Source organism: Dendroctonus ponderosae, unplaced genomic scaffold (genome assembly GCF_020466585.1).
Source record: "Dendroctonus ponderosae isolate FM_Combo_2020 unplaced genomic scaffold, Dpon_F_20191213v2 Dpon_F_20191213_11, whole genome shotgun sequence".
Taxonomy (NCBI): domain Eukaryota; kingdom Metazoa; phylum Arthropoda; class Insecta; order Coleoptera; family Curculionidae; genus Dendroctonus; species Dendroctonus ponderosae.
The window spans coordinates 2364696-2375595 of record NW_026017213.1 but is presented as its reverse complement, the minus strand read 5'-3'; the positions used below and the strand labels follow the sequence as shown (position 1 = coordinate 2375595).

The following is a 10900-nucleotide window of genomic DNA, read 5'->3' as shown; positions in this document are numbered from 1 at the left end:
TTCCAGCGTTAAATGTAGACTACTGATCGGACAACTTTAATATTGCTAATTGCCTTAGTGTGAAAGTGGCCAATTTTTCAAGCAGAGGAAACATTCACGTGGAAACTGGCATTTAGAAAGTCTGCAAAAATCCAGCTTTGGCCGGCTTTGATCGAAAACTTCAGCACTAAGCTTTGGGTATTCGATTTTGAGCCTGAAAATTGTAAGTTTTCACTTGCCTTAGTGTGGAAGTTGCAAATTTTTCGAACAAAGCGAACATCGGGATGGAAACTAACTTTAATTTTTTATCTTGAATTTGCAAAGCGCACACAATTCGGTTTTAATGCGATTTTATCGAGAATTTTAACATTTGAAGCTTTGGGTGTTGACTAGTGACCGTAGATATTTTAAGTTGATACTTGGTTTAGGGTGGAAGGGGCAAATATTTGAATCACAGCGAACTTCTGGATGAAAACTTTCAATTTCAAACTTGCATTTACAAAATGCGCAAAAACCCAGCTTTAACCCGCTTTCTAAAAAAATGTCACAATTGCAAGCTTTAGTTGTTAGCTGTAAACTGATAATTGCAAGTTTTTGCTTGCCTTTGTGTGGATGTTGCAAGTTTCATTTTCAAAGTGCGCAAAAATCCTGCATAAACTTTATCGCCAATTTCAACATTTCCAGCGTTAAATGCAGACTATTGACCGGGAAAATTTAATATTGCTAATTGCCTTAGTGTGAAAGTGGTCAATTTTTGAAGCAGAGGAAACATTCACGTGTAAACTGGCGTTTAGAAAGTGCGCAAAAATCCAGCTTTACCCCGCTTTCATCGAAAACTTCAGCATTACGCTTTGGGTATTCGATATTGAGTCTGAACATTGTAAGTTTTCACCTGCCTTAGTGTGGAAGTTGCAAATTTTTCGAACAGAGCRAACATCCGGATGGAAACTAACTTTCATTTTTAATCTTGCATTTACAAAGCGCACAAAATCCGGCTTTAATGCGATTTTATCGAGAATTTTAACATTTGATACTTTGGGTATTGACTAGTGACCGTAAAAATTTCAAGTTGCTACTTGGTTTAGTGTGGAAGGGGAAAATTTGTGAAACATAGCGAACTTCTGGATGAAAACATTGTTTTTCAGGCCTGCATTTAGAAAATGCATCAAACATCCGCCTTTAGCGTGATTTAATCCCCAATTTCAGCATTTTAGGATTCCAGTGTTAGTTGTAGGTTAGGAAACTTTGAGGAAGTTAACTATCTTAATTTGAAAGTTAAAGAATTTTAAAGCATACTGATATTCTGGATGGAAGCTTTCGTGTTCAAACTTCCATTTGCAACGTGCGGAAAAATCTGGTTAAACGAGAATTTTTAAAAAATGTCAGCATTACACGCTTTGAGCACTGAATTCAGATTCGGACACTTTGAAGTTTCACCTTGCTTTAGTGTGAAAGTTGAAAACTTTTAAACAGAGCGGAACATCCGGCTGGAGTGCGCAAAATTTTGACTTTAATGCGATTCTGATCAAGCTGACTTTTGCACATTCAAGCTCAAATTTCAAGTCGCTACTTGCCTTAGTGCGGAAGAAGGGAACCTTTGAAGCAGAGCAGACATTTAGGTGAAAACTTTCATTTTCAGTCTCGCACTTACAAAATGCGCAAAAACCCGGCTTTAACCCGCTTTCTCAGAAAATTTCAGAATTACGAGCTTTAGGCGTTGGCTGTAAACTGATAATTGCAAGTTTTTGCTTGTCTTAGTGTGGAAGTTGCAAGTTTTTCGAATAGACAATGCGGACTAACTTTCATTTTCAACGTGCGCAAAAATCCTGCATTAATTTTATCGACAATTTCAACATTTCCAGTGTTAAATGCAGACTATTAACCGAAAAAATTTAATATTACTAATTGCCTTAGTGTGAAACTGGCCAATTTTTGAAGCAGAGGAAACATTCACATGGAAACTGGCATTTAGAAAGTGCGCAAAAATCCAGCTTTGGCCGGCTTTCATCGAAAACTTCACCACTACGCTTTGGATATTCGATATTGAGTCTGAAAATTGTAAGTTTTCACCTGCCTTAGTGTGGAAGTTGCAAATTTTTCGAACAGAGCGAACATCCGGATGGAAACTAACTTTCATTTTTAATCTTGCATTTACAAAGCGCACAAAATCCGGCTTTAATGCGATTTTATCGAGAATTTTTACATTTGAAGCTTTGGATGTTGTCGAGTGACCGTGAAAATTTTAAGTTGCTACTTAGTTTAGTGTGGAAGGGGAAAATTTTTGAAACATAGCGAACTTCTGGATAAAAACTTCGATATTCAGGCCGGCATTTAAAAAATGCATCAATCATCCGGCTTTAGCGCGATTTAATCCCCAGTTTCAGCATTCTAGGATTCCAGTGTTAGCTGTGGGTTGGGAAACTTTGAAGAAGTTAACTGTCTTAATTTGAAAGTTAAARGAYTTTAAAGCATAGTGATAYTCTGGATGGAAGCTYTCGTGTTCWWACTTCCAWTTGCAACGTGCGGAAAAATCTAGTTTGAATGAGAATTTTCTAAAAATTTCRGMATTACACGCKTTGAACATTGACTTCAGATTMGGACACTTTGAAGTTTCACCTTGSTTTMGTGTGAAAGTTGAAAACTTTTAAACAGAGCGGAWCATCCGGCTGGAGTGCGCAAAATTTTGACTTTAATGCGATTCTGATCAAGCTGACTTTTGAACATTGAAAGCACAAATTTCAAGTCGCTACTTGCCTTAGTATGGAAGTAGGGAACTTTTGTAGCAGAGCGGACATTTAGGTAAAAACTTTCAATTTCAAACTTGCATTTACAAAATGCGCAAAAACCCAGCTTTAACCCGCTTTCTAAAAAAATATTACAATTACAAGCTTTAGTTGTTGGCTGTAAACTGATAATTGCAAGTTTTTGCTTGCCTTTGTGTGGATGTTGCAAGTTTCATTTTCAAAGTGCGCAAAAATCCTGCATAAACTTTATCGCCAATTTCAACATTTCCAGCGTTAAATGCAGACTATTGACCGGGAAAATGTAATATTGCTAATTGCCTTAGTGTGAAAGTGATCAATTTTTGAAGCAGATGAAACAYTCACGTGTAAACTGGCATTTAGAAAGTGCGCAAAAGTCCAGCGTTGGCCGGCTTTCAGCGAAAACTTCAGCACTACGCTTTGGGTTTTCGATACTCAGTCTGAAAATTGTAAGTTTTCACCTGCCTTAGTGTGGAAGTTGAAAATTTTTCGAACAGAGCAAACATCCGGATGGAAACTAACTTTCAATTTTAATCTTGCATTTACAAAGCGCAAAATTCATTTTGAWGTCAGTAACTACATTCTTAGAAGAAATGTCGATTTTYGCTCATTTAAAAATTGTCATTTTTATTTTCCCCACAAGCAAAGCAGCAATCGCTCGAGGAGCGTTTAAAGAGAACCGTTCAACAAACACAAAAGAGTAGACATAAAWAAGCAAATGCGGGAATTTTCGTCCACATTTCTGTGCAGAAAGTGTTTTTATCGTGTATTTTAGAGGTTTCTGTGTTACCGGAGAATGAATGTTACCTACTAACATTCAAAGTGTAAAAAATGTTCCAAACGTTTCAACACACAAGTTGCCCTGCCCAGTATTAAAATTGAAACCGAAACTTTGTGCCTATTTTCGGCAGCTGCACGTGTAAATTGAATAAAATTGTGCATTTTATCTGCAATACTCGGTAGTTTGATGCGAATTTTATGGTCTGCGCCTTCCTACTTGCCATCTAATTTTAGTTAGTGCAACAATGTAGCTGGAGGAACAAGTTGCGAAAAATGCTAAATGGTTTTTAGGCGTTCGCATTAGCTAAAGCATTCAACCTCGACAGCCTGGTTGGTGAAAACCGTGGAGAATTGATAACAATATGCGAGATGGGGGCAAAGGATTAATGAGAAAAATCAAACAACAAATTAATTGACGACTGGAGTTTGTTTATCATTATTTACAAATGAATGTTTGTTTACCAATCGAATTAAACACTTTGAAAAGCAGGCAACGTATTTTATAAACTCAATAATTAATTTCCAATAAAGCGACTGGTGTGCCGAGATGGAGTAGTTTATTTGTTTTTACTCAAAGCCCTAAATATTTACAATTTTAAATTATAAAAAATGCTAAACATCGAGTGTGCACGATAACCGTGTGTTGTGACCTTGTTCGCTTAAAATAATACAATAAGAACTTGAAACCCCCATATCTTCGCTATAAGCAAGTGTCGGTCCTGATAGTGAATGTCACGAGTCCAGATTTTTCTTTTCCCGTTAATTAGAGCACAATGTTGGCTCGCACCAAAAAACCATCCTCAAATCAAGCCAATTAACGGCCCACCAAAGAAATCTGCATCATATCGAAAGACACGCTTAACCCGAGGTTATATCAGGTCAACGCATTTTACTTACTTTACATGATTTGTGAAAATGCTTATAATTCATGTTCGGGTCGTTAACCAGGACGCTCTTTAGTTAGTTTGAGCTGTTTTGCAATACTAGATGCTGCAAGTAACTTGAGACCATTCTGGGAAATCGCCCATTGTGGTCACTGACTTGAAACTTGCGTAAAATCACCTTAAAACCGATCAGAACGTGGAACWTTGGGTTCCAACACTATTTGCGAATRTTTGAGAGAAAATGTTGGTTAAAAAAMAGGTATGACGCTGATTTGCCTAAAAAAAAACTTATTTCCACACCCCTGTTCAGTTTGGAAGGAAAAGGGATTCTTGGCTTTWTTYGAWTKGACGCASTWKTTTCCGTGAMAATTGKTMTTCGAATTCRARTAGWTCTGTYTTGTTATTTTTATTTTGATCGCTWTAGAGGTTAGGAATTTGTAGGGARACTTYYGTGATAAAAGTAGATCGTTGGACCTACRAAATGGTTATTTCCACTTCGAGGATATTTTCAACGTTTTTCATAAACACAGTGTTTGAACTTTAATGATGTCCAAACTGTTCATTTTTTCCTTCTAGCTCTTTAGAGTTAAGGAATTTCCGACCACGGTGGTAAAAGATAAAATAGTTTTGGAGACGCGCTGTCAAAAATCTTGTAATCACTAATTAGCTATTTCTACCCGCTTTTTAGCTATACGGTTACAAACTTCTTGATCCGCAAACGGTTGACAATTTTGCTTTTATCTTTTCAGAGGTTACGAATTTTTAATGCGACTTTAGTGGTAACAGCAGATTGCGGGACGGACTAGCGAAAAGGTAATTTTCACTTCGGGGATATTTTCAACGGTTTTCATATACAAAGTGTTTAAACCTCGATGACGTCCAAGATGCTAATTTTTTTTTACGAGCTGTTTAGAGGTTAGGAATTTGCAACTGTTCTAAGAGGCAAAAGATAGTTTTGGAGACGCCCTATGGAAAAGGTTCTGACCACTAATTAGCTATTTCAACCCGGTATTTAGCTATTCGGTTTCAAACTTCCGGAATCGCAAACGGTTGAGATTTTTGCTTTTATCTTCTCAGAGGTTAGGAATTTTTAATGCGACTTTAGTGGTAAAAGCAGATTGCAGGACGGACTATCGAAAAGGTCAGTTCCACTTCGGGGATATTTTCAATGTTTTTCATATACAGAGTGTTTAAACCTCGATGACGTCCAAGACGTTCATTTTTTCTTACGAGCTGTTTAGAGGTTAGAAATTTCCGACTGTTCTAAGCGGCAAAAGAACGGTTTGGAGACGCCTTATCGAAAACCTTCTAATCACTAATTAGCTATTTCAACCCGGTTTTTAGCTATACGGTTACAAACTTCTTGATCCGCAAACGGTTGACAATTTTGCTTTTATCTTTTCAGAGGTTAGAAGTTTTTATTGCGACTTTAGTGGTAAAAGCAGAATGCGGGACGGACTATCGAAAAGGTCATTTTCACTTCGGGGATATTTTCAACGGTTTTCATATATAGAGTGTAAACCTCGATGACGTCCAAGATGCTAATTTTTTCTTACCAGCTGTTTAGAGGTTAGGAATTTCCTACCATCCTTAGCGGCAAAAGATAGTTTTGGAGACGCTCTATGGAAAAGGTTCTGACGACTAATTAGCTATTTCAACCCGGTTTTTAGCTATACGGTTACAAACTTCTTGACCCGCAAACGGTTGACAATTTTGCTTTTATCTTTTCAGAGGTTACGAATTTTTATTGCGACTTTAGTGGTAAAAGCAGATTGCCGGACGGACTATCGAAAAGGTCATTTTCACTTCGGGGATATTTTGAACGTTTTTCATATACGGAGTGTTCAAACTTCGATGACGTCCAAAATGTTCATTTTTTCCTTCCAGCTCTTTAGAGGTTCGGAATTTCCCACTACTCTAAGCGGCAAAAGATAGTTTTCGAGACGCCCTATCGAAAACTTTCTAATCACTAACTAGCTATTTTGACCCGCTTTTTAGCTACACGGTTACAAACTACCAGAACCTCAAAGAGTTGGCATTTTTGTTTTAATTTTTTAGAGATTAAGAATTCCTGATAAAGCCTAAGTAGTGAAAGACAATTTACAGGACATTTGATACAAAAGATTCGTACCACTTATTGAGTATTTCCAACCGTTTCTGAGATACGGCGTTTTTAAACTTTCAAACGCCTGCAAATAGGCAAAGCTTTCTGCAATTTAAAAAAAAAATTGATGTCGCAATTACAGGCCGAAAACTGCTCTTTCCAAAAGGTCCTTACAATGATTGCGATATTTCAAGTCGTTTCTAAAGTACGAGGCATTTAAACCTTTCGAGACTCAAGGTTTGATATTTTTGCTCCTTTCTCTTTAGAGGTTAAGACGTTCAATTGTCGTTTTGTTATCAAACAAATCGTAAAATAGTCTTAAACCGAATCAGAATAGTGGATGAAACCGGTTTAATTCGTGTTAGTTTTCATTCGCAGGGATTCCAAAACTACACAGACTTCCAGACAGAAGAGAATGCAAAGTTTTCTGAAAATAAAAACCAGGTTTCCACGTCTAGATCAGTCTTGTAGGTAAAAGGTATTACAGTGGAAAAATGTATTCAAATTAGAGTAGTTTCAACGGTTTTCGATCTGTGGTCTTATTTTCTTCTCTAATTTTCTCTCTAAATCTCTTATTTTCTTCTCTATAACTCTTTAGAGGTTATGAATATCTAATGCTGCTTCAGGTGTAAATGTACACCTCGAAGCGAACTATCGCAAAAGTCATTAGGATTTAGTAGATATTTCTAACCGTGTTTGAGACACCTCGTCAAAGCTCGATGCCGACCCAAAGATTCATATTTTTGATTCTAGCTCTTTAGAGGTTAGGAATTTCCGGTCACTTCAAGTGCTAAAAGATATTTATCGAGAGGCACTATCTATATGACTCTAACAACTAATTAGATATTTCCACGCGTTATTTGACTAGAGGTGGTTTTAAGCTTCCTGAACCTCAAAGTGCGGACATTTCTGCTTTTAGCTCTTTAGAGGTTAGGAATTTCTAATGAAACGCTAGTTGCTAAAGGCAAATCGTGAGACGGACTATCGAAAAGATCATTACGATGAAGTGGATGTTTTCACACGTTTTTGAGCTACGCGGTGTATTAAACTTTAAGTGCCCCCAAAGCCTGTTTAGATTTCTAAATACAGCCCTAATACGATTGTAAGTCTTTTTGCCCCAAAATGCAGCTCATTAAAAATTATTTCAAAAATATTATGAAGATAATTGCGATATTTCCAGCCGTTTAATGGCAAAAAACGCGAAAAGACAATGATTTTGTTTAGGTACATAGGTACACTCTGTATAGAAAGACAGTACACAAAACAACAGTGGAAATCAGCCAAAAAACAAATTAAACAAACAACAGAACATAATACAAAACCAAGCAACAGAAGGTTAGGTTACACGAACCAGAAATCTCAGAATAAAAAAACTTCTTTGTGCTAAATTAAGGACAACCTGCAAGGCGAATCGTGACTTTTAAATGTTGCGTTATTTTTTCTAGCCAAGTTGCACTTTTCTATGCCCCAATTTAATTCGAACATGTGTAAGAGCGTCACGTATTGTCGCATCAGCGTTCCTGCTGTTGTGCTTATACAATTGCAGGAATCGGCAACAACTGCAACATGCATGTGGATTGCAAAAGTGCAACGAAAAAACGCCAAAAACCAGCAGTTGAATTTGAAATGTGCACTTTCGACAAACTTAAAATGTTTGTTTGATGTTGAAAATGGGCTTGAAAAACTGGCAGTATTTTGGGATTTGAAAAGTTCACTCACAAGCGCCATTTGCATTGTATCTCTGAAACAATGCGCCCAATCGAAAATTCTCAGGAGACAAAAGTCGAGAAAATGGAATGGTTATTGAGAAAATGCGTTTTCGGAACTGATAGGCGCACTTGCCTAAAAGCGAGAGGAGGAAATCAAGCGCTCGCCCAATCGATTTGCAACCAAAACTCCTTTATTTGAAAGCAATTAATTTAATGAATATAAAAACACAGGAAAATTTTAGGATTTTTGATCTTGTTAATGGGGGTTCTGAGGATTTTCTGAAAAATCCGAAATTTATCTTGAAAATAAGTACGTACTGTCGAAAGTTTGCGAAGTTTTAAGCACCATTTGCTTACTAGGTATCGCTAAAACAATGCGTCCAATCGAAAATTCTAAAGAGACAAAAAGTAAAGACGAATGAGTGGTTGTTAATACAAAAAACCATTAGTCACAGTCAGTCACACTGAGACCATCCAAAATTAAAGACAAAATGACAAAAAGTGAAATCAGCCGTTAATTTAAACGTTAGTTTGTCACTTTTTGACATTTGCGCGGTATTTACGCGTGTTTGACACCTTCAGACTAGCGTCAAATGACTTCCAGCTTCCAGCGCACTCTACGTTATGGTACTATTTCAACTGAGGTTTTAAATTGTGAATTAATTCCAAATATTAAAATTTGATAAAAACTTACTGCAGTCAATATATGCGGATGTAAGTTGTTATTCTCGGGCCTGCCGGTAAAATTGAGAGCTTCACTCAACGGCACTTCGTTCATATTGGAAAATTCGACACAATTCGCACAAAAACAACAAATCCCGCACTGTTATTGTTTATTTACGGTTTGCCGTCGGATTCGCGTTCAAACCAACAACAAACAATCCGACGTGCGCGCTTAATGCGCCTCCTCAATCGAACGATATTTATACAATAAAGGCCGATGTTTATTGCGGTAATCTGTCAACGTGTTTACATACTCGGCCTAGACAAGTCTAAACACAGCGTCATTTCCAATTTTTTTTCTATGAGTTTTCTCGAAAAAGTTTCGCGGCGGCGTATCAGCGACTTCGGCTCGATGCCAGACGTCAGCGCAGTAAAGTAACGGTTCACTCTTAATCGTATGCAAATGAGCTTCAGCTCACGTGAGTTTAGCGGGAGGAAAGGGCACCGCTGCGCAGCAATGGGGGAAACAAGCTCCGCCCCCTATCCCGCGTGACGCACCGCCCATTTTTCGATCAGCGGCAAAACGAGCGTCTTCAATAAATTAGTCAGCAATTAAAAAGAAATTATCGCTCTAGGCTTTGCACGATGTTTTACGCGGCCACCCTGTACAATAGACACAAAGTGTCAAACTGATACAAGAATTTGACAGCAGCCCAAAGCCAACCAGCATCAAGATGTCAGATTTGACATCTATTTAAATAAGTATTTGTCAAAGTTACGAGATGTAGGGTTAGTCTATTCCACTACGGCCTAAAAGCGTCACTGTTTCCAAATGGTTTGTATATGTTGCAACTCAAACTACACCCTAACTGACAATTTTCTGACGTTTAAAGGCAATTTATGACACACATGTCAACCTGAGTATTACTTGGCTTGCAAATGTCAATTGTGACACCTAGTCCATTAAGAATCAGCTTTTGTTAATCAACTATTAATTAACCTAAAAAAATCAACAGTATCGTTGGGATTCTCAAATTTTATCGAGTTTTAACCATCTACTTAAGTCCGAATACAGCGCGCACGTTCTTTACAAGTAATGCCGTCTCACTCGTTCTCACAAATTTTCGTTTGGTTTGTTCTCATACCTGCATGACATTCTGAGTGACAAACTAACTTGTCACTTGTCAATCACACGTCTGTATGTGCGGAGTTGCCTAGCGAATGTGTAACGACTAACCATGTAATTTGCAATTTACCTTTTCCGACCGATTAGCGGCCTCCTACTGTGATGGTCAACTTGATTGGCTGGCCGCAAGCAGACAGTGGAGCATCAGGTCTGGGCATTATCAGGGTATAATCAATTGTTGAAGGGCACCAATGGCGGCCCAGAACAGATAAGGACGTCCCATTGGCGGGGCAATGCAGGCCGCGTTAAACGCCCCGCCTTTCTGCGCAGCATGCGCAACCAGTCTAGAGCGGCTTCTGCCATCCGGAGAAACTGGAGTCACATTTAAGGACACAGCGACCTCTCTGATCACTCCGGAAATTATATATCTATTCGCGAAACGTCAAATTACTCGTTGTCGACTGACAGTTGAGACTAGTCAGACTTGTTTATTTATGGGAGTTGATGACATTTACACCATAAAACAAGACTTACACATTTTTCGATCTGTTTCTATTTCTTTAAAAGCTTGCAAAAGTTGATTAGAACAAAACAAATCACAATCAGATGTAAACACCAATGTCAACAATACAAGTGTCAAATTACTACTTAACTACAGTTATAATTTTAGCCACTACGGAGCGTCTGAACTATTGAACTTGCGAATTTTTTGCACTTAACTTTTAGCATTTAAATCAGTCATTTTTTTTTTATTTCGGTCTTTATCTATGATTTAAATGCTTAAAACCGTCTTGAGGCTAGTAAGTATCTTTTGATGACACTGCAGATTTTGGAAAAAACCATCGAAAAAATTTGCTGAATTCACAAATATTTAAACTAATTTTAATTTAATA

General features: G+C 37.6%; 1 protein-coding gene and 1 long non-coding RNA gene across 2 annotated transcripts in view; one reads left to right on the top strand and one right to left on the bottom strand.

The window, feature by feature from the left end:
• LOC125503007 overlaps nucleotides 1-4061 on the top strand; it is a 58613-nt gene extending 54552 nt beyond the window's left edge. Inside the window, exon 3 of the long non-coding RNA XR_007280647.1 lies at nucleotides 3813-4061. This is a non-coding gene — a long non-coding RNA (uncharacterized LOC125503007). The remainder of the gene's footprint in view (nucleotides 1-3812) is intronic.
• The window catches only part of LOC109540784 (forkhead box protein I2), a 41556-nt gene extending 32195 nt beyond the window's left edge, over nucleotides 1-9361 (bottom strand). Inside the window, exon 1 of the mRNA XM_019909260.2 lies at nucleotides 8913-9361. Within this exon, the coding sequence (XP_019764819.1) occupies nucleotides 8913-8996 (84 nt within the window). The 5' untranslated portion in view covers nucleotides 8997-9361. The remainder of the gene's footprint in view (nucleotides 1-8912) is intronic.
• Nucleotides 9362-10900: the final 1539 nt, after the last annotated feature.